The following is a 22,174-nucleotide window of genomic DNA, read 5'->3' on the forward strand; positions in this document are numbered from 1 at the left end:
TATTTTTTATGAAAATTATTTTTAAAGCGAAATTTAATAACCTACAATATATAGGTATTATGCTGAAGCGATCAACATCAAAATCAAAGTGATTTGTTAAGATTTAGTTAGTGGAAACCGTTTTCTGCCGAAATAGAAATTGTATGAAAGAAGTACCTACTGTCTGTAGCTATTCTACCCTCTTAAACGTAACAGGACTGATTGACGAGATAGAAAAATGTGAATAAAATTTCACGTTTTCTCCATAGTAAATGAAAATTTTTGTTACCTACTCAAAAATGTGACTCACACGCCAACAGCACTAAAGGGGCCCACTGACTATCAGTCCGCCGGACGATATCGGCCTGTCAGTTGTTCGGAACTGTCAAATTTTTGTTCTAACTGACAGGCCGATATCGTCCGGCGGACTGATAGTCAGTGGGCCCCTTAAGCTATCAATAGAAGCGTTTTTGTAGTTATCGGTAGAAGAATTCGCGACACTCAATTGATAATAAGAATAACATACACTTAAACAATAATATTAAAATTATTAAAAAAAAAATTGCACCATGGGTTTGAACCATGGGTTTGGGTATCTCAGCTATTATCTGATTTTTTTTCAAACAAGAGATTACGGATGCTACGAGCACATGACAATTAATGTCTGAAAATATCAGTGCCTTGTCAAAGTCTCAAACAAGAATTTTAATTTAATTTCTAATCTTTTTTAACAATAAACATTCCATCCGCTATCTACTGATCTTTTGGTGGTTAGTCGGCAGGACAGCTCTACACATCCATCTTATCTTAAGCTATGCTCGCGAGGTCTACAGCTCACAGAGCCACTAGTCTAGAGATTATGACGATTAATAAGACGTGAGCTAATGAGTTTCAATCCAAAACACTCTACTTTGTTCTGGGCCCAAACACGACGATCTCTTTAATCACTATTCATAATTTTTTTCGTTATAGGTTCCTACAATAGTTCATGTAACGAAACGGCCAAGCCACATATTTTGACTAAGGTGTAGTTTGTGAAGTTAGGGCTTGTAGAGTTATCTCTACGTGAGATCTGATAACTTTTTGACAGTGCGACTGCGAGCCTGGCCACATTGTCTTGGCAACATTTAGTCATTATTCTGAGGGCAACATTTTACATGAAAATGCTTTTGATACTTTTCGTTACTTTTGTTGGAGTATTCGGTCCATTTGAATTGAATGACTAAGGTACCTATACTCGTATACAGGTTGTTTTTTAAACCACCTGCAATAATTTACGGTGAGAATATTATTAGTTACCCACTACTGAGCAACTTTTACTATGAACAACTTTACCCCGAAAGCGCGAAAAAAAATTACTCTTCCATACAAAATGTCAACATCAGAATGTATGAAACACCCATGCCATATTCACACCGTAAATTATTGCAGATGATTTAAAAAAAAACAGCCGGTCTTGCAAAACAATTAAGAAAAAACTTCGCACACTTAGCTCTTTTCGATCTAGAAATGTTGTTTCGTTACGTAGAAATCGTAGAATACGTAGACCGTTATAGAAATTTTAGGTGTTAGTTTTCCTGAATCATCATAATATTTTACGCTGGTAAGTACTGACGACTTCGTTTAATAAAATCAAAGCCCACCTGATTTTTAATTTGGCGTTATATTAAATCTTAAAAATATTTATAAATGTCTACTTTTACAAATGATTTATTTAGCTCCCACTATTAAATATTTCTGTAGGAATCAGATATAATGGTGCTAGTTAACGATATTATTGGGACGTTCAGAAAGTACCAGTGGTGGATATGTTTTATAATATATGTTAACAAGTTTGGCATTGCATGGCATCAGATGGCAATCATATTTCTGGCTCCTCCAGTGGCATATCGGTGTCCGGAAAATACCACCTGTTGTAAAGACCCTATCTACGACACCTCGACCTTTAAGAACACAATTGTAATGGAATGGAATCTTATCTGTGAGAACTCTTGGTTGAAGGACTTCACTCAAACTCTATTTCAATTTGGTGTTCTAGTGGGAAGTTTACTGTTCGGTATGGCGTCTGATAGGTTAGTGAGTTATTTAAATTCATAAATACAAATACCTAATGCCGGCGGAGATCTAGTTTATGATACAATCAACTTTGAGAATCAATAAGATTTTTTGGTTTTGCCACAGGTATGGACGAAAAAAAGCCATGATTTCCTCTGTAGTCCTGGAAGTGTTTATGGGGGTGATAGCATCATTTGTCCCTGACTACTGGAGTTTCACCATAATTAGGATGATCCTTGGCTTTTCCATAGGAGGAGTGATGGTAGTCGGATTCGTCATAATCATGGAATTCGTCGGAAATGAGAAACGAGCTGTTGTATCAGCGCTTTACCAAGTTCCATTTACACTTGGCCATATTCTTTTAGCAGCTTTTGGTTATTACTTGCGTGACTACACGCATTTTCAGCTGGCAATATCAATAGCAAATGTATATCTATTACTTTATATATGCCTTCTACCTGAAACACCTAGATGGTTAATGGCCAAGAATAAGACGGACGAAGCCGTTATATTACTGACGTGCGTTGCCAAGATGTAAGTCCAACTATAACTGTTTACTACCTACTGATATTGCAATTTAAGGGTCTGGCCATGACGTTGCCACTTAGGTTCTCGTAGATAGCTTAGGGTTGTCGGATCGTAAAACAAAAGTAGGTATCGGGATGGGTATCTAAATATTTAAAATGTAAAAGACGGGAAGACGTATCTTTCCGTGAGATTTATAACTGATTGGGAATCAATCGAAAAATCGGGAGAATTCAGATGAATTCCGGCCATCTGGCAAACCTATATGTAGCTATATGATAGCCGCGTTACCTGTTGTCACTTTCTCGAGTCGAATAGGCCCCCAAGAATGCGACAATCGTAGGAGATATTTTAACTGTGCTACAAATCAACCTATTAAATTAGCCTATCATAATCATGAACATGAACATTATTGTATTTAGGGAGAAGGCACTAAATCCAAAGCTGATGATAACTTTAAGAACTCAAAGAAAGGTGATATGCAATTTCTACTTTGTTAGTAGCGAGGTTCCTTTAATTAGTTTCCAAAATTTGTTTTCAGTAATAATATGCCAACAGAAGACATTAAAGATAAGGTGGAAATGTACGAATTGGAACACAGAACTAACTTGCCGAGAAGAGGGTCTACAATAGACCTGTTTCGTACGCCAAATCTGCGAAAGAATATACTGGTGATGTCGTTCGCCTGGTTCACCTGCAGTTATTGCTTTTACGGCATCGCACAGTACATCAGCCAGCTTACTGAAGACATTTTTGTGAACGTGGCCCTCAGTGGATTTTTCTGTCTCATCAGCTGTTTTATTGCGATTCCAATGATGCGATATATGAAGCGGAGGACAATTGTAGTGATAAGTAATGCCATAAGCGGTATTAGTTTACTACTGCTGGCCGGTATACCCCAGGGCATAATTAGCGTGGTGCTTGCATGTATCGGAGTTCTCTTTAGCTTCGTTGTATTTATCGTGGTCTATTTGTACTGCACTGAAATGTTTCCGACTGTTGTGCGTAACGCTGCGCTCGGTATTTCGTCGATGATGGCTCGGCTCGGAGCAATGATTGCGCCGTTTGTGTGTAACCTTAGAATGTTCGACAAGTGGGCTGCCCCCGTAGCATTTGGGGTGCTGCCACTGATAGCTGCGGTGCTCTGCCTTTTGCTGCCAGAAACTAAAAACTGCGAGTTACTCACAACGATAGAAGAAGGTGAAGCACTGGGCACGTCACAGCCGCCTAGGCCTGCAGATGCCGCAGATGGCATATAATAACGATTATATAATGTTATATATTATATAAATAGTATATTATATGAATTTGTCTTAGATGATCATTAAACACTGATTATTTATTTATTAACATATAATTTTTGAAATGTTAAATTAAAAAATGATTTAAACATAATTCCACATTTGCTTTTGTGGAATCTTCAATCAATTATATGTAGGTACCTACTTACTTACTCGTATATCGTGAACCGAAAGCAATTACGAGTAAGCACGATATAGGTAGTCGGCTCCCTAACATAAGTATCCACTTTTCTATACAATTAGCATGGCAACGTGGGTACTTAAGTTGAGGCACCGATCGTACCTACATCCTTTATTATGTAGCTAGTTCGATTAGTATTACCATGAACTGTACTCACGAGAAGATAAGTTTTTAGACATAGAAGGTTAATATAAATACGAATGGCCCGCTTCAAGCTTTGTAGGGTTCCGTACCCAAAGGGTAATAACGGGACCCTATTACTAAGGGTCCGCTGTCCGTCTAACAGAATAAAATAAACATTTAAGTTGGGCTCCTATACAACAAACGTGATTTTTTTGTCCGTTTTTTGCGTAATAGTACGAAACCCTTCGTGTGCGAGTCCGACTCGCGCTTGGCCGGTTTTTAAAGGCAACAGAGGTGACTTTCCTTAATTAACAGGGGCCAGCAATGAACGTACCGATGTTATAGTATACCTAGAATATAGTGCCTCAGCTAAAATCAAATTTCAGGATGATACGTTCGTGGTGTAAGTGAATAAAGTTTCAGAAGGTGTTGTCTAATACGGTTTAGTGGAGTCACGTAGGGGTTCTAATACATGCATCGGCAGGGCTTCTGGCCTGTTATTGACAACGCTTACACGCGACATATTCACAAGCTTGCAGGAAATAATTTGATCCCTGAATACGTCTAGTGATTACGAATTTCGAAATCTTGTTATACTGGAAAGCAAGTCACAGGTGGGACAAGCTGAGATGTGAATGGATAGGCTGTTCGGCGCTGCCAGTGAGCGGCGCCATGGCGCCCGGGCTGCTCCTCTGTGCTGCATGGTATTACACCATACTAGCTGGTAAGTCATAAGTTACTATCTGATTTAATATGATAGGACAATCTTCCACAAAGCGACCTAGACCCATAAACGACGCACTAAACGTCTAGACGACGATAAATGTAATAGATCGATAGATATAAATAAATACTTATTTAAGAATAAGATGAATCTTTTTGTATGAGTTCATAGAAAACATTTGAACACTGAGGAACAAATATCTGTGATAAATACACAAATAAATCCCGTTACCAGGATTTCAACCTTGGACCTCCGGCTTCGTAAGCAGGCTCACTACCGAGTCTACCGACTAGTCTAGGAGGCCGATTAATATTATACCTATATATATGTATAAAAAAGTTCATCAAGTCACGTCAAATAAAAAATATCAGGAACAGCGGAACCTGGTACTGCACTACTGGGACTCCACGATTTACTGGCACATCTGGCTTTGGGGCAGTCATAGACATAGTAAATTAAAAATTAGTTAAAATTATACAGGTAATCAACTAAAATTGTGAACGCGCAATTGATAAGAAGCCTGACCGCGTAGACAACATGCCAATCGCTAACGCTCTGTAGCGAACGAAACGCAACTGTCACTGTCACACTAATATGGAAGAGTGATAGAGACACAAAGCGATTCGATAGCGAAGCGCAAGCGATTGTCACCTTGGCTAAGCCGCCTGTTAAGATGTGACAAATGACAACATATTGTTTGATTTGCCGGAAAAACTTTTTTACACGTCTCTGGTGACCTTTTGTTTCAGGATTCTATATCTTGTACTGTCCGGTCATGTATCTAATGTTCTTCAATCACAAACTATATAGGAAGATTGTTGATGTCCTTTTTGCGTTATGGGAATTGTATCCAGTGGTAAGGTAGTGGTTATTTTGGATATGTGAGATTCTTTTTTGTTGTTAGACAACTTATTGACTGATAATTTCACTTTTCAGGCGCTTTTCCAATGGTGCTCTAACGCGGAAATGCATCACTATGGTGATTACGTAAATCCGGATGAAAGGACCATCATTGTTATGAACCATCGCACACGAGTGGACTGGAATTATGTTTGGATAGCATTGTACCACGCTACTCAAAGCGGTATCGAGTGTGCATGTAAAAAGAAACCTAATGCAGAAACTACAGAGTGCCATATACTGGATGTCGGTGGACGATCTAAGATCAAGTTCGTATTAAAGGACGAGCTAAAGGCCGTTCCCGGAATGGGTAGGTTTTAAAAATGTAAAAGTGACTTTCATTTCATTGTAAAGTTTAGTGTAAAGTTATTTGTAACTCGTGTTTCTTTCTACAGCTACGCTTATTGTTCAAAATCAGAACACCTCATGACGCTCATGATTTAATTATATTGGAATTTGGCATGTTCACGAATCAAAAATGATTCTCGTAGCAGTCGTAGCAAAAAACATTTTTGCCCTCTCGTTGTACAAAGAAAGAAAATATCATTGATAATAATAAAAGTCCTGAAAACTGTAGGCTTATCTTGAGCTACCACACATTGTAGCTCATTGCCTTATGTTTCTGTCAAGGCGCTGAAATTTTAAGAAACTGTAATATCTATGGTTAATTTATACCAACCTTACGAGTAAATTGATCATCCTCTAATGTGTTTAGCTTACCCCATGTGTTAATGTTAGAGGCGTTCATTTTAAGATTGTTTTCTATCTAGTCGATATATTATACCTAACCATAATTATAAGCTTTCGGTAGAGTTTGTTTCACTTTTAATTTGAATTAGTATATATTAGTTATTGCCATATTTCCATCGTTCATATTTCATTTAACTTTTTTTAGTCGAACGGCGTTGTAATGACGTTTATTTCTCTATAAAAACCATACAAAAATAAGCCTCGTGAAAAGACACACAAGGCTTATTTTTGTATGGTTTTCAAAGAGAAATAAACCCTTTTGAAAAGACACTCGGACCAAGCTGACTCTTCATGGGCTCATGACATACTTATTTATGTTTTCTTTTGTGGCTGATTTTAGACATTAAATATTACTAGAGATGTCATATGTTTATATTAATTTATTAACATACCGGGTGTTTCCTGTGACACCAGCAAATAATTAAAACAGATTGTACTCCTCAAACGATAAAACGCTGGGTCAAAACTACCTACGATCGATGTTCGAAATATCATTGATATGTCACAGTTTTAAATTTTTTGGTTGAGTTAAATCAAAGAGGATATAATAGGATAGAGCGGTACTGACATAGTAAATTTTGTAACCATAGTAAATTCACTGCTATCTATCGACAACTAAAAATGAAGATTTATAAAAATACGATAAAATGTATTTAAAAATGGATAAATGATTTTTTTTATTTGCATTAATTATTTTTATATGATTTGACCCATGTCCTTTCACTGATATGCGTTAAAATTGTTAAATAACAAACTAAACCATCAACGCCCTCTATACGAGAGTAGGTCAAAGGTAGTGGCGCCATCTGATCGAGAATCAAATTTTCGTGATTTTCTAGGCACGTTTTTTCCTTAGACTGTATCCATTTGATACGGAGTTATATATATATCGTTGGTTAAATGTAATGCCCGTGTTACAATAACGCTATATCCAACATTTAATTACTTTTTTTTAATAAAAATATTATATTCTACCCGTCCCTCTATTGGTTAGTAGTGCAATAATTACCCACTTTTATCTTTGTGAATTTTATTATTGTGATATTTGTAAATAATGTAAATATTTAATGTAAGTATAAATTCAATGCTAACGGGCACAGTTGCATGGCATTTATGAAAATAGTTTTTAAGTCTCATGAAGTGAAATGTTTCTCTGAAATATTGTGTTTGTTTCTTTTGAGAATAATAAATCTTTAACCCGAAAAAAAATTCTTTTTTTGAAAATTAACTGCCATTTACTTTTCCTAAATGTACTTAGCCATACCCCGGGGTATAACGGAATTAAATAAAAACACGGTGTATAGATTTGCATTTTTTCATACAAATTTAATATTATTTTCAATGGACGCCATCATCAGTGTAATTGACGTTGCTTTTCAGGCCTTAAACAAAACAAAATTCGCAATACATGTCTTAGAATAAACTTTAACGTGTAGGTACTAAAAATCAAAACACAAGTTTTTTTAAGTCCCTGAACAGTTGATCAGTTTTAAGAGTACAATCTATGTTTAATTATTTGCTCGTGTTACAGGAAACACCCGGTATAAGAACTTATTTTATATTATATTATTTGTATAGCTTTATCGCGTTTTTTGGAAGGGTTGCCACGGAAAACCATTGTCAAGGAATCCAAACCTACCTGAGTAGAAACCTTTTCAGTGATGTTATAAAGTGTTTTAGTTGTTGTTGTTTAAACGTTACGATTTTATTCTATTCTATTTTATGTCAGTTCCACAGAACTAGTCAGTTCTTATACCTAGCTGAAATGGGTTACGAGTAAGAGTGTTTTTGTTGCAGGCTGGATAATGCAGCTGAACTTTTTCCTATACGTCAAGAGGAATTGGCGCGAGGATCAGCTGAGCCTGGCGCAGTTCGTAGCCTACTACAAGAGACTGAGCTGCCCCTGTCGAATAGTGCTGTTCCCGGAAGGAACGGACTTGAGCGAGGAGAATAAACGACGCAGCGAGAGATTCGCAACAACACATAACTTGCTAGTGAGTACTGTTTAATTACTGCGGCCTAATTCAAACAATGCTTATAAGTTTGGTGTTCCACCCAGGGTTGCAGGGTTGTTCAAATTTTGAATTTCCGGACAAAATTCCTGATTTGCGAATATTTTTCCTGACGCTTATATCGGTGAGGTGATGACGGGGGTATACGTACATTGTTTAAATTTGTTTTGGATTTACGTTTTTTTAAATAATGTATATTTTTAGGTGCATTATCAAAAGTCTGTTAATTCATTAATAATTCCTGACATTTTCGTATTCCGGCCGCAATCCTGACAAACGGCAAAAAATTCCTGACATGTCAGGAAAATTTCTGACGTCTGGTAACCCGAGTTCCACCTGTCCAATATCTTGGTCGAATGTGCAGTGTGTCTCACTCTCTCACTAAGCAAAATGTGAGATACAAATACACATTGGACAAAGAAATTGGACAGGTGGGATACCACCCTAAGATGTGTCAGCGACACGATATCGATCTGTCAGTCAGTGTCAAGTAACGTTTTTGGTTTTAAAAAAATGTCACTTGACACCGACAGATCGGTATCGGTATGCTTAAATGTGATCTTAATAAAATAACTGTGGTATCTTACTAGTAGGTATACAAAACACAATGTGTCGGAGAGACACATCTGAATAGGTATACCTACTAACCATTACGTACAGCAATACAAAAGTGCTAGTTACTTCCTTGCGTCGTATTCCTCAGTATTGAGGGTCGTGACCTCCCTTTTGTATCACTTTCTCTCTTACGATCTTTACCTACTCATTTTTATTACTGTGGCTATTGATATCTCGAGTCTCGGTGTTTTACTGCACACTGCGCAATAGATCAATACATTTAAAAAATTGTATTGTGCATCTCTGTTATCTGCAGCACATTTTCAATGGGACAATAGTTATTGTTTTAATTAATTTGCAGTTGTACGAGTACGTGCTTCACCCCCGCACCACAGGGTTCGCAGCGCTGTGCTCACGGCTCCGCGGTGCCGGGCTCGCGTCTGTATATGACGTCACCGTAGCGTACGATGTCCCCGCGCAGACCGAGGCCGACCTGCTGCGAGGGCATATGCCGAAACACATCTACTTCCACTTTAAGCGGTATGTCCCCAGGTAGCATTTATACGTCATTAAGACGTCACTTGTGTCTCTGACTGAGTCAGGATACCTACTTGTTCTACCCTCGTGCTTATGGCGTCGAGATCACATTGGTAGCTACATCTTTGAACTAATATCAGTTGAACTTTTTTCAACTTTACCTACATAAGAATATTAGCTCTACTAACTATACCTACACAGATCATACATGTACTAAATAAATGAAATAAAATAAATAAGTATTATAGGACATTCTTGACACAGATTGACTAAGTCCCGCAGTAATACTACTACAATATACTAGGTATAATTATGTAAGTACCTAGTACCTAATTAGACATGTTTATTCGGTAAGTAATTTTTTTTCACTGTTTTTCTTTCGTAATACTAAATGATGTTTTGATATTTCAAAAAAACGGGAAATTAATTGCTATTGGACAGCAATCCTGGTAAAGTAAGGTATAATGTAATGTAAGGTATAGGTAATCCTAGTAGTAGTAACTAGTTAGTACGAAACTAGAAAATACGCTTACTTCTATTGAACCGTCAACTAGGAATTGAAAATAATTGTCCGTACAATCCCTGATAAATACTTCTAAATATTTGTTTCCAGCTACGCCATTGACGATCTTCCACTCGAAGACGATATGCTCAAGTCATGGCTGAATGACCGTTGGCGCGAAAAAGAAACCAGTTTACGGAAATTCCATAAAAACGGTAGGAACCAGTTTAAATCTTTGATTTACAATTTTAAGGATCAAGTGGCTAAGTGTCTTTTGTAAAGATATGACAGTAATCTTTATTGGCCTGAAGAAGGAGACTGGTTCATTACTATCGCCAAAGAGAATAAATAGGATAGAGGGTTACTGTCATAGTACATTTTGTAGTCACAGTAACTGCCATCTATCGACACACGATTAAAACTAAAAATTAAAATGTATAGTAATACCAAAAAATATATATACAGGATGTCCTTAGCCATTGGACAAACCCTGGAATCCCACGTAGGGTTACTTTTCAGGAATTTTCTAACGTGAATATTTTTTTAATTATAACAAAAGTAAAAAAAAAAAATTTTCAAACAAAAGTTATTTCCAATAATCTACAACATAATTTTTAAGAAAAAAAACCGACTTCAATGGGGGATGCCGCTAAAAGTTCACTTATTGTTGATGGTGCACTCTTAGATTCCAGACAATGAAATGAAAAAGACAGCATCTTTTGCCTAATAATGTAGAAAAGGAGGTAAAACCACCCACTTTTCTAGTAGCATTTCGTTTCTGTAAGGGTCGCAGTTCTAACCTAACCTACTTTTCTGATAGCATTTCGTATCTGTAAGGGTCACAGCTCTAACCTAACCTACTTTTCTGATAGCAGTTCTGTTCTGTGAGAATCGCAGTTCAAAACCCAACCACCCACCTAACCCACTTTTCTAGTAGCATTTCCGGGTCCGGATCAGAGTCCGGGTCCGTGTCCGGCTGTCCGGGTCCAATTTTGGGTCCATGTTCAGACCCGGGTCCGGGTCCGAGTCCGGATCCAAGTTTAGGTCTGGGTCCATAAGGAAGAGAACAAATCGCCAAACGTGAACTATGTGTCATTGTGTCATTGAAGAGTTCCATTCTGATCATTATCAGCAGTTTCCATTTCATCAAATGTCACTTTTTTTAAATGTAAATGCTGGATATGTTGATAAAACTTGTATATATGTAATCACTATGTTGCACCGCCTACAAATTCTCTGCTTTGCCCGAAGGTTGACTGGTAGAGAATGCCTCATAGCATTAAGTCCGCCTTTTGTACGATTGTATTTTCTTTTGTGCAATAAAGATTAAATAAATAAATAAACAAAAATCACTATATGTATGCCTCTCACATTTGAGGAGTTCCCTCGGTTCCTCGTGGGTCTCATCATCAGAACTCGAGCTTGACAAAAATATGTCTTAAAAACTTAAGTTGCTTAACAAACATAAAGAAGAGGAGTAAGAGGACAAATCGCCAAACGTAAGCTATGCGTCATTAAAGAGTTCCATTCTGATCATCATCAGCAGTTCCACTTCATCAAATGTCACTTTTTAAAATGGAAGTGCTGGATTTGTTTATAAAAATACAAAAATCACTATATGTATGCCTTTCACATTTGAGGAGTTCCCTCGATTCCTCATGGATCCCATCATCAGAACTCGAGCTTGACAAAAATGTTTCTTGAAAACCTAACTTGCTTAACAAACATAACGAAGAGGACAAATCGCCAAACGTGAACTATGCGTCATTGAAGAGTTCCGTTCTGATCATCATCAGCAGTTCCACTTCATCAAATGTCACTTTTTTAAATGTAAGTGCTTGATTTGTTGATGAAAATACTAAATCACTATATGTATGCCTTTAACATTTGAGGAGTTCCCTCGATTCCTCATGGATCCCATCATCAGAACTGCTTTTTGACAAAAACGGGACCAATCTGTATGTATATACTTACAATCAAAAAAAGAATTTTCAAAATCGGTCCAGAAATGACGGAGTTTGAAATCTTGAAGTCGGTTAAAAAAAGGGGATATTACTGCAATGTTCTGCCACCAGAGTGCGGGACTAGCCTTTTTAGTAAACCATAGAGTAACTTATACATAAGTACTGTACCTTTAACATTTGTTATGCTATGAAATCCCTAATGAACATTGCAAGCAAGGAAGTCTTACTAACTTTGTACTTTTCATACTTCGAAAGCATAATTAGATATTGCATTGAGGTCTGGGGAAACGGAACAACGGAACCAATATAAATTCACTTCTGCTCAAGCAAAAAAAAGCCCTAAGAATAGTCGAAGGATGCCGTACTATACCTGAATCGCACCGTAATATATTTATGAAGAACAAAATTTTGACTGTAATTTCTATGTACCTATACAGGATATGTGTTTATGTGTTCACCAACAAAGACTTGTACGCGGAACAGGGTACGACCATTAAAGGGGCCCACAGACTATCAGTCCGCCGGACGATATCGGCCTGTCAGTTGTTCGGAACTGTCAAATTTTTGTTCTAACTGACAGGCCGATATCGTCCGGCGAACTGATAGTCAGTGGGCCCCTTAACCATTACACACTGCGAATTAGAAATATGAAGCACATTATGTAAATTTTGATAAAAGCTTAAATAATACTGTAATAAGAGTATACAATCCATTGACTGACGAAATTAAAAGTATAGTAGATTTTAAAACTTTTGACAAAGCAGTTAAAGAATATTTCTTGAGCCGTCCTTTTTATTCCATAAATGAATACTATTATAAGTTTTTTGACCAATGTACCTGACATCTCTTTTATTATTAAACGCATTTTGTTCTTCTATAATAATCTAATATTTGATTTGACATTATTATTGTTTTTTTACAATAGTTTTTATTATTTGTGATCCTTGTATTAATGTATTATTTTTAAACTTACCTGTCTAATTTTAATCAATCAATCAATATCATTTATTTGCAAGAATACTTAATTTTAGTTACAGGATGTTATTGTAGTATATTGAACAGTATTCTATCGTGATTAAACGATGCGCAAATTTTATAGTACCTACATAACAATTAATTATCAGTCTAGCACATATGTTAGACTGAAAATAATTCTATTATTGAATTTAATTTTAATGCATGCAATAACAATTACAATTACGATTAATATATTTCACTTGGACTAGTATCATATAATACATCACATTGGTTGATTATAACTACGTTACATAATTTTAAGATGTGTGTGTGTGTATTATTATTTCTAATATGTATTTCTGTGATCTTTGTTTTTTTTAATTGTATTTGCATGCATTTTTATGTGTTTGACGCAAATAAATAAATGAAATGAAATGAAATGAAACAGGTTTTTGACAAGTTTTCAGAGATAATAAAATATGACATTGATGCACCAAGGCGGTTTGTTTACAGAGGGAGAGGACCTACCGGGAAACGCGAATCCGAACCTTTATCGCTCGAATATGCAAGAGTGACAGAGATGTTAGATAAAGAAATTTTCTTGTTTCACGATAGTTTCAGATTGTGGTAGTGGCGCCCTGGTGCCCCCTACGCAGAGTTTCGCGTAATATTCCCTATTTGCACAGAATAACTAATCTATTTGTTCGAAAATGTGCGGCAATGATGACATTTGTCAAAAGTCAGAATCTTATTAGTTAGTTATAAATAAAACCGGACAAGTGCGAGTCGGACTCGCGCACCGAGGGTTCCGTACTTTTGAGTATTTGTTGTTATAGCGGCAACAGAAATACATCAACAGTGAAAATTTCAACTGTCTAGCTGTCACGGTTCATGAGATACAGCCTGGTGACAGACAGACGGACAGACGGGCAGACATACAGCGGAGTCTTAGTAATAGGGTCCCGACGGTCCCGTTTTTACCCTTTAGGTACGGAACCCTAAAAAAGATAATCAAAAAGGTCGAAGAAGGTTTAAAATACTATTTATTACCTCAGGAGCTATACTAACACAGGCTGCTCCAAAGTAAAAAATCGTAATAAATTTGTAAATTTCTTCGTAACCGCTACACCGGTTGTTATGATACTTTGTATGCTGGTTCTAAATACCCTAATGCATATGTACATATCGGCTGTGTCCAATGGCTAGGGACACTGTATATATGGATAAATGATTTCTTTATTTGTATTTATTATTTTTATATGTGCTTTCAATGATATGTTAAACAAAACCGTCAACGCCATCTAGCCCAGAATACGCCAAAGGTGTAGGCGCCATCTGTCCGAGAATAAATTTTTCTTGATTATCGAGGCACGTTTTTTCTTTAGACTGTATTCAGTTACATAGGTCTTTGCTATCGCAAAATAAACATAAGTTATCAGTATGGTTTTAATGGCTCGGCAATATTCTATCACGTTTTTCATTCATGAATTGACTACTTTAAAAAAAACAGGTTTAGAATTGATGAAGTTACTAGAAAAAGGCCTCAAGATTGCTAATTAAATTTAAGGCAACCGTATTAATTGTGATCTCAAAATGCGCTACGATTTTTCAAAAACTGCTGGATGAACCTTTTTGATACTAACTTTTGCTTATTTCTGTCATCATTATCTACAGTAGGTAGGCGAACACCGATTATCTATTATTCCGCATGTGTTATTAGGTATACTTACTTATTACAGTAATGGTTTACAGTAATTTTGTAACAATAATATGTATTACAGACAGTAATTTTGTAACAATAATATGTATTTCCATTTAAGGGGATCCCATGCCCCAATGACCTTCGATCCGAAGCCCTTAGTTTCTAATGTTTTTTGTAGCTTATCATAATAACAGCAATCGCTTTAAGCAATATAGTATCCCGTATTTACTTCAAAGTTCATTGTTTTCAAGATATTTGGCATCAAAGTTGAACAATTTTAGGCCAAAAAACTGGTTTTCTGGCCATAACTTTTGGGTTAATTAGTTTAAAATTAAAACCTTAGACACATTTTTAGAGACGTCATAGACGAACCCAAATATGTAGATTTCGTATCTGTAAGATCCTTCACAGCAATCGAGATACGAAACAAGTGTTTTTTAGACAATGTTTAAAAGAATCATAAATAAATAAGTATTCATTTCTTTCAAAATCCGGTAGACAAAAATTGAGATAAAAGATTGTAGAAACGATAGCCGTTTGTCTTATAATTCTATATGTAGTACAAAAGTAGGAGATACGATTCAAAACTTGTCAAAAATCGATGAAAACCTCGGGTAGCCCCTTAAGGCAAAGGTAATTTTATCGTTTGTCAATATTATTATGTATATATTATGTAAGGCATTGCATAATTTGAAATAGACAAAGTGGTATTCTGACGTAAATTTACCCTTAGTAATAATAGTAGTAGTATAGAAGCTAGGGTAAATAGAGAAGCAACTAGCGATAAGCGAATACATATTTGCTTAGCGGGGGAGTTTAACCTATAAAAAAACCCTCGCCTTGAGTAAACTGTCATCGCGATCAAAGATAAAAGTACTTGCCTAATTACTTCTGTTGACTGTAAGCTATACTATTGAAATATAAATAAAAAAAAATGCATCTCTTTGATTCATACTGGATCTACATTTATACACGTATGTACTTGTGACTCGGGCAAGGAAATAGTCGATCGCTACTTGCTTTCTTGCCGCTGGTCGGCGGGCAGCCTTAACTAAATTCAGCAGATATCGACACCGATCTGACCGTAAAGGAAAAAATATTTTTTTTGTTTTGTTCTCTACATTTAAATAGCCGCAAAACCGGTATATAATGCTGGTATAGTTTCTGGGAATTCGACTTGTTTTCAGGCCAGTTCGTAGACAGCACAACTAAGGAGCCTACCGCGGAGCGGCCGCCGCGCTCCCTCCACGTGGCGCTGCTCGGGTTCATCTTCTGGCTGCTAGTCGACGCTCTGTTCGCCTACGCGCTGCTCACAAACGTCCTGTTCCGCTTCTGGGTCCTCTATCACACACTCTTATTTATATTCGTTACATGGTACTTCGGCGGGTTTCAAAACATTCAATATAAACTATCCGAAAGTCTAAAGGTGTAGCAAGTCTATTATTTCATTAGGTAAAAATGAGATGTGTAAATTAAGAAAAGTTGTGTAGGTACTTAAATTATATTCTGTGAATTCTCATTATATGCCAAAGATTGTACCTACTTATTTAGGAATATACATTAACCATTCCATTATCACATACGTACATATTTTAAGATTATAAATGCTCAATAAATTAGATATCACATTCGCGTGTTTGTGTGCTTCCTTTGTGTCCTCTGTATAACGTCAAAGAAATCCTTATTCTGTTTGTATCAATTGTATCCTGGAATTCTGAGATTGCACTTTAGGTGATAAAAGCAAAACGTCGCGTCGGCAATGTCGGCAACGGCATTCAGAGAACCAGTTGAAACATCATTCCAATTCTCGGTAAGATCACTGTCATGATAACAATCGCCTCGTTCTTTACAATTGATTTCAATGGCTGGAAAGGAATATGCGGGTGTCCAAGTACCAAGGTTATATTTTGGTGACACAGACAAGAGAATGATATGATATTAAGTCAAGTTATAACTTGATGATTTATTATGCTAACTATATATGAGTAATCAATTATTATGAAACTGGTGATGGTGATGAAAGGTACATTTTTTCTGATGACCTTTTATCTTTGTCTTCTACCTGATCTATTGCGTTCGACAAAACAACTCCTTTAGTTTCTGGGAAGAAACAACACAAGATCGCCGCTCCAAACGCCGCAGCACTGAATATTAATATTGATGCCCATTCTATGCCGATATTGACCACATATGGCGCTATGAATCCACCAAGTCTAGCGAATACTGATGAGAAACCCAATGCAGAGTTTCTCACTACTGTAGGAAACATTTCCGATGAATACATGTATATTTGCATGAACGCAGTGTAAACACCCATTTGGCCAATGATGGCAAACATAAGGGTGACCCACTGCAAGTGGCTAGGAACTAAGACGAAAACTACAAACGACGCCCCGGCGATAGCGAAGCTTGCAATGAGAGTCGCTCTCCTTTTGAAGTGCAATGTGGCAATCACCACTATGATCACTCCAGGGGCGTTACTGGCGGCCGTCACTATCACGTTTACATACAGGTTACCCTGAAGATGGCCCACGTACTGGTTTATCCCGAAAAAGGTGTGGGAACAGCACATCCAGACTAACGCAGAAATAATAGTGTATTTTCTGATCTTTGGCGTTTTGAACAGATCGATGTAACTGCCATGTTTTTTCTCGTGTATCGACATCGATTCCTTCTCAACTTCGTTTACAATGGTTTCGATATTGTCAGTCGGGCGATTGTTTCTGAAATAGAAAGACTCATTAATTCTAATTATAATAAAATTTAATAATACGATTACCTAGTAGTTATTTTTCGTTGCTTACTTTTTGGCTATGTAAGTAAGAAGTTCGATGGCTTGCTTTTTCCTTCCCACGGTAATGAGCCACCGGGGAGACTCAGGCAGCGTCCAGTAGAACGCGAGCGTGAGTAGCCAAGGCGCGCCCGTCACCAGCTGCAAGGGCCTCCACTCCCTGACGAAGTACGCTATTATCGGCAGCGCTACGTAGCCCGACACGTAGGGGACTTCGCACAGCCCCATAATGTAGGGTCTCATCGTGCGCCCACTCAGCTCGACCAAGAGGACAAAACAGCAAAGCATGGTTCCGCCGAGCGCTGTGCCGATCAAGAACCGACTGACCATGAACATCCAGTAATCAGTCACAAACGCTGAAAGTGTGACAAATACTGCTTCAAGAAACAGCGCTAGCACAACAGCGATTTTACGTCCGTATCTAAAAAACATTTATTAACATATTATGGCCATCATGGCGATATCAATAACCATTATATAATAAATGACTTTCTCTACATTAATTATAAACATGCCTCAAATGTCCCCATTACGCTGGCAGTTTTCGCGCTGAACGGCCAACGAGATCTGTTGGACCAGGTAGGTACGATCCGGATTATAAACATATCTACATTACATAGTTGCATAATTCAATACGGAGATGTTGAATAATTCAAGTGGTACTTTGTCATAATAAACTTTAGGTTCAAGCAAAGGTAGGTGCAATTTTAAACTTTAATATTCGTAATAAGTACATAGATGAGAAATGGAATTAGAATTCTTCGTTCTATGAACGTGTCAGAAGAAGGAAGGCCGGATGCGGATATTAAAATGACCAGGTTCTATCTAAGTACTAACGCGCAATGCTTATTATGTATTAAGTCCGCCATTTTTATATTTTGCAATAAATTCACGGGTATACTGTTTACGCTAGGGTATTAAGATCAATGAAAGCAAAGCAATATTTTTTTCTACTAAGTATGTATTGAATAATTGCAGTGAGATAACTAACGAAGACAACCTTTATTTTGACGCGACTGTGCGAATATACATACAGTGGGTTTATAATACCTACAAGTATTTACCTAGGTAGATAAAATATTATAAGGTATTTAGTACCTACTTAACTGCCCGCATCTAATAGCATAAGTGATTATTGATTGACAGAAAATGCAGGGTTAGACCATGACCATGACACTGTGTGTGTGTCCATACAAGGCCGTATAGAACAATCGATGAGTTTTTTTGTAAATACCATTAAGTTGACTATAAAAATTCACGAACATATAACATATTTTTTAACTAACCTGTCTGAAATGTGTCCAAATGCTAAACTTCCGGCTAGAATACCGATCTGGAGTATAGACTGAGCTAAACTCGCTAGGTGACTCCTGTTGCATATAAGGTTCCATTCGGTCGTCACCGAGCTGATTATGGTGCTCTGGTCATACTCCAGTTGTTGGCAAGGGCAGTGGTTGGTCACATTGAACGCGTCTGCATCTTTACACACGAACTCGACGCTAGGAACTAGAAACACCACATTCACCAGCTGGAATTCAGCGGGATACCGTCCTAGAGTCACCAGAAATAATATCCACGCTTGATATCTCCCGAATCTGCCAATAATTTGCTCAATGCGGTCTTCGGTGAACGTCATATTTCAGCTGAAATTTAAATAATCATTAAAATAAATACAGCAATTTAAAGGCAACAACACGGGTATTTTTGGTACTTACCTAGGTAATTTTACACGGTCTTTAGATATAATGTATATTCGACAGAGTTCGTCATTGAACGAGGTGTGGATATGAACTGAAATAGCGGAATATACGTTACACTTACGTTTTATAAATATGGTATTCATATGGTCCCATTAAAATATCGTTCACACAAAAACACTTTGCCTACACAATAACCACTGTGATACACGTTAAATAAACACATGGTGAATTACTTACTGAAATTGGCTAAGTATGATTTATTTTTAATGTTTGTACTAAAGTCGAATCATGAATATTTTTGTACATAGTTTTTCCATATGCCTTGATGATATAAAACACGTGTGCAACAAACTGTGTAGAAAAGTACCGACGACTTTTATTCTGGGTTCGCGATCGTAATACATAAATAGCTAAGCGAACAAACGTCTTCGCCCGACCCACTGTTATCGAGCATCGAGACGGAATGGACAGAATGTATCATTCATTATACTACGGCTCAGGTATACGTATGCTTACCATGAAATGTTGTGGGATAGTCCCCCTCCAGTAACCAAGGAGAATTACGATGCATCACGCACCCTTTGCTGACCGCCCTGGCGCGCCAAAAAGTATTTAGTTAGTACTACTGTTTAAAAATGAAACTACGTTAAGAAATGAAAGAAAAAAAAATTAGGACGAGTGGGAGCAGGGTATATCTTGGTAAGTGCATGTTTATTAAGAAATCGTAACAGTGTGTTAAAATAAATAGTAAAATAGTAACAGTCCCCAGCAAGCTCGGTTCTCCATACAAACCTATATAGTTAGTATAGTTACGCTCTCGTTTTAATACGGCTGGCTAGATTGCTCTGAAACTTTGTACTCACAATAGGATAAGGTATATCTGGTCCTTTATTTAGTTAATGTAGCTTCAGATACCATAGTTAAAAAAATATAGCGAATTTAAGTTTTTCATACAAAACTTGTTTAAGCTCTATTTCGTTTGTTTTATAAACTGGAGTTATATAAACTAATTACAGGACTAGATATACCTCATGTCATTGTATATGTAAAGATTTTCATTACAATCCAACACGTAGTTTTAAAATGAGAACGAAACTCCGTTTGTATGGGAAGGTAAAATTCGGCTGAGCTTGCTGGGGACTTAACAGTGGACACATTAACAAATCTTTTGCACTGGTACTGGTACAGTAAATACTTACATACTTAAATCTAATCTAACCATATAAAATGTCGTGTTATTGTAAAGTAGGTATACATTTACCTATTTGTTCAGAGTAGTAGTTTCATTATGAAACGACGTATGATTTTGTGGTTAGTGGATTGAATGGCGTAATTAATAGCTCACGTATTTTCTTCGTTAGTGATAATCATTAATCGAGCGATGTGGACGTCTTATATTTTTAAGATTTCAAGATTTCGCAGTAAGAGGTGCTCAGTTCTTTGAAAGCTTTGTTTTTAATTACTTTTTGGGGTTCGTACCTTCTAAGGAAAAAAAAACGGAACCCGTAACACTCGTGTGTCAGTCTGTCTGTCACAGCCAATCATGACAAATTGATCTGAACGTAACGAAATAATTGAGTTGAGTTTTTATTAAATTAATAAATTGATTTAAAGTTAGGTATCAGAAAATAGGCATTTTAATTTTTACCACACCAGCTCGTAAATGTTCTCTTGAGTGTTCAAAAACTAATGAAAAAATTGCATTTTATTCACAAGTGGCAAAGTGATTTGATGTAATTTATGAATTTTCCTTATGGTAGAAGAGCCGGCAGTAAAGTTTCGAACCAACGTGATACCGCGATGAGATGCACAATGGTTTCCCATAAAACTGATGCTAAGTCCGAATTTGATAGTCTGCCACGGCGGAACTAGCCGAAAGTACAAAAAAAATAGCCACTTCCGGTGCGAAAAAGGGGGGGTCATTTAACCCATCTGATACTGCAATAAAAGCTATGGCATCAGTTAGTAATTTACTGGTAGATACAGAAAAGCGAAATCTGCCAGTATGATTCCTGCCGGAAGTGCTTGGCATACGCTCTCAAAGGTGACCATCGGGACCCCTAAATTAACCCATCTGATACCAGCACGAAACCAATTCCAGTCGGTAGATATGAACCTTCTCTTCAGGAATATATAAGTCTGCCAGGGCGCTTTCAGCCGAAACACCTTGACATACGAGATTATGTGAGCAACATCCGTGGAACCCGTATTTTGGAATTGTACAGATTACAGACATTTTAATTATTGCAGGCTTATGATTTATTACCTAATGCTTATATTTGTATATTTTTATGCCATTAATAACATATATTTCAAATTTATTAATATACACAATATAATTTGGGCATTAATTTAATACCTGCTTACGGCTTTGTACTTCTTTGTTTGCCTTATAAAGGTGCTAACAAATTAGCTACCGATATCTTTACAGTTGATAGTACTCGGCTCCTGAAGTATATGTAAGTATGAAACATTATAGGTTTTATGATGTTATTTTGAGAAAATTGGAAAACAAATTTGCTTTGTAAAAAAAACTCTGTTAATGAGATAATTAAATGAGACCTCATTGAACAGATTCTAAAACCTCTTTTAAATATAAAACTTAACTGGCCACTTCACGCTGATAAATTAAATGACACGTTGACAATGACATTTAAGACAAACAAGCCGTTAAATACATGATGATTATTTTTTAGATAGAATTATAGTTTATTTATTTTGTTCGGTAAATAAAATAAAAATTATGAGAAACTTTCTTAATTTCTATTAAAAGCTAATTGTTCTAGTGTAAAGTACCAACCATCTCGTAAAATTTCTGTAGCTAATTTGTTAGCACCTTATATATAAATAATACAATAATTTCAAATTACAATATCCTTTATTTACCAAAATGAACAAAATTATTATTATTACATA

General features: G+C 36.6%; 3 protein-coding genes across 7 annotated transcripts; 2 read left to right on the top strand and 1 right to left on the bottom strand.

Annotated features, from left to right (window-relative positions):
- Positions 1-1,668: 1,668 nt before the first annotated feature.
- On the top strand, positions 1,669-3,818 carry LOC134744924 (organic cation transporter protein-like). The gene is made up of 3 exons (XM_063678871.1): positions 1,669-2,051; positions 2,161-2,568; positions 3,101-3,818. The coding sequence occupies exons 1-3, from the start codon at positions 1,735-1,737 to the stop codon at positions 3,816-3,818; spliced, it is 1,443 nt and encodes a 480-aa protein (XP_063534941.1). The 5' UTR covers positions 1,669-1,734.
- A 764-nt stretch (positions 3,819-4,582) lies between these two features.
- Positions 4,583-16,397, top strand: LOC134744627 (lysocardiolipin acyltransferase 1-like). 3 transcript variants are annotated; one of them, XM_063678508.1, is made up of 7 exons: positions 4,583-4,888; positions 5,638-5,744; positions 5,825-6,098; positions 8,336-8,532; positions 9,467-9,645; positions 10,256-10,359; positions 15,955-16,397. In XM_063678508.1, the coding sequence occupies exons 1-7, from the start codon at positions 4,837-4,839 to the stop codon at positions 16,197-16,199; spliced, it is 1,158 nt and encodes a 385-aa protein (XP_063534578.1). In that variant the 5' UTR covers positions 4,583-4,836; the 3' UTR covers positions 16,200-16,397. The 3 variants fall into 3 exon arrangements, with proteins under 3 accessions (XP_063534578.1, XP_063534581.1, XP_063534580.1); XM_063678510.1 differs by having other exon boundaries at positions 4,768-4,888; positions 5,638-5,749; XM_063678511.1 differs by lacking the exon at positions 5,638-5,744 and having other exon boundaries at positions 4,767-4,888.
- Positions 16,258-19,908, bottom strand: LOC134744607 (organic cation transporter protein-like). Of its 3 annotated transcripts, XM_063678474.1 has the most exons (5): positions 19,496-19,696; positions 19,274-19,349; positions 18,845-19,201; positions 17,572-17,979; positions 16,258-17,490 (listed from the first exon to the last, which is right to left on the bottom strand). In XM_063678474.1, the coding sequence occupies exons 3-5, from the start codon at positions 19,192-19,194 to the stop codon at positions 16,764-16,766; spliced, it is 1,485 nt and encodes a 494-aa protein (XP_063534544.1). In that variant the 5' UTR covers positions 19,195-19,201; positions 19,274-19,349; positions 19,496-19,696; the 3' UTR covers positions 16,258-16,763. The 3 variants fall into 3 exon arrangements, with proteins under 3 accessions (XP_063534544.1, XP_063534543.1, XP_063534542.1); XM_063678473.1 differs by lacking the exons at positions 19,274-19,349; positions 19,496-19,696 and adding an exon at positions 19,775-19,908; XM_063678472.1 differs by lacking the exon at positions 19,274-19,349 and having other exon boundaries at positions 19,496-19,695.
- Positions 19,909-22,174: the final 2,266 nt, after the last annotated feature.

This window comes from Cydia strobilella, chromosome 10 (genome assembly GCF_947568885.1).
Source record: "Cydia strobilella chromosome 10, ilCydStro3.1, whole genome shotgun sequence".
Lineage (NCBI taxonomy): Eukaryota > Metazoa > Arthropoda > Insecta > Lepidoptera > Tortricidae > Cydia > Cydia strobilella.

What these genes read in the sequence shown, in the direction of transcription:
- LOC134744924 (XM_063678871.1), top strand. Translation starts at nt 1,735, where the DNA reads ATGGTGCTAGTTAACGATATTATTGGGACGTTCAGAAAGTACCAGTGG. An exon ending in TTCGGTATGGCGTCTGATAG is followed by an intron (nt 2,052 to 2,160) that starts GTTAGTGAGTTA and finishes GTTTTGCCACAG; the next exon opens with GTATGGACGAAAAAAAGCCA. An exon ending in CTGACGTGCGTTGCCAAGAT is followed by an intron (nt 2,569 to 3,100) that starts GTAAGTCCAACT and finishes ATTTGTTTTCAG; the next exon opens with TAATAATATGCCAACAGAAG.
- LOC134744627 (XM_063678508.1), top strand. Translation starts at nt 4,837, where the DNA reads ATGGCGCCCGGGCTGCTCCTCTGTGCTGCATGGTATTACACCATACTA. An exon ending in GTATTACACCATACTAGCTG is followed by an intron (nt 4,889 to 5,637) that starts GTAAGTCATAAG and finishes CTTTTGTTTCAG; the next exon opens with GATTCTATATCTTGTACTGT. An exon ending in AAAGGCCGTTCCCGGAATGG is followed by an intron (nt 6,099 to 8,335) that starts GTAGGTTTTAAA and finishes TTTTTGTTGCAG; the next exon opens with GCTGGATAATGCAGCTGAAC.
- LOC134744607 (XM_063678473.1), bottom strand. Translation starts at nt 19,194, where the DNA reads ATGACGTTCACCGAAGACCGCATTGAGCAAATTATTGGCAGATTCGGG. An exon ending in TTTGGACACATTTCAGACAG is followed by an intron (nt 17,980 to 18,844) that starts GTTAGTTAAAAA and finishes AATGTTTTTTAG; the next exon opens with ATACGGACGTAAAATCGCTG. An exon ending in CTTACTTACATAGCCAAAAA is followed by an intron (nt 17,491 to 17,571) that starts GTAAGCAACGAA and finishes TTTCTATTTCAG; the next exon opens with AAACAATCGCCCGACTGACA.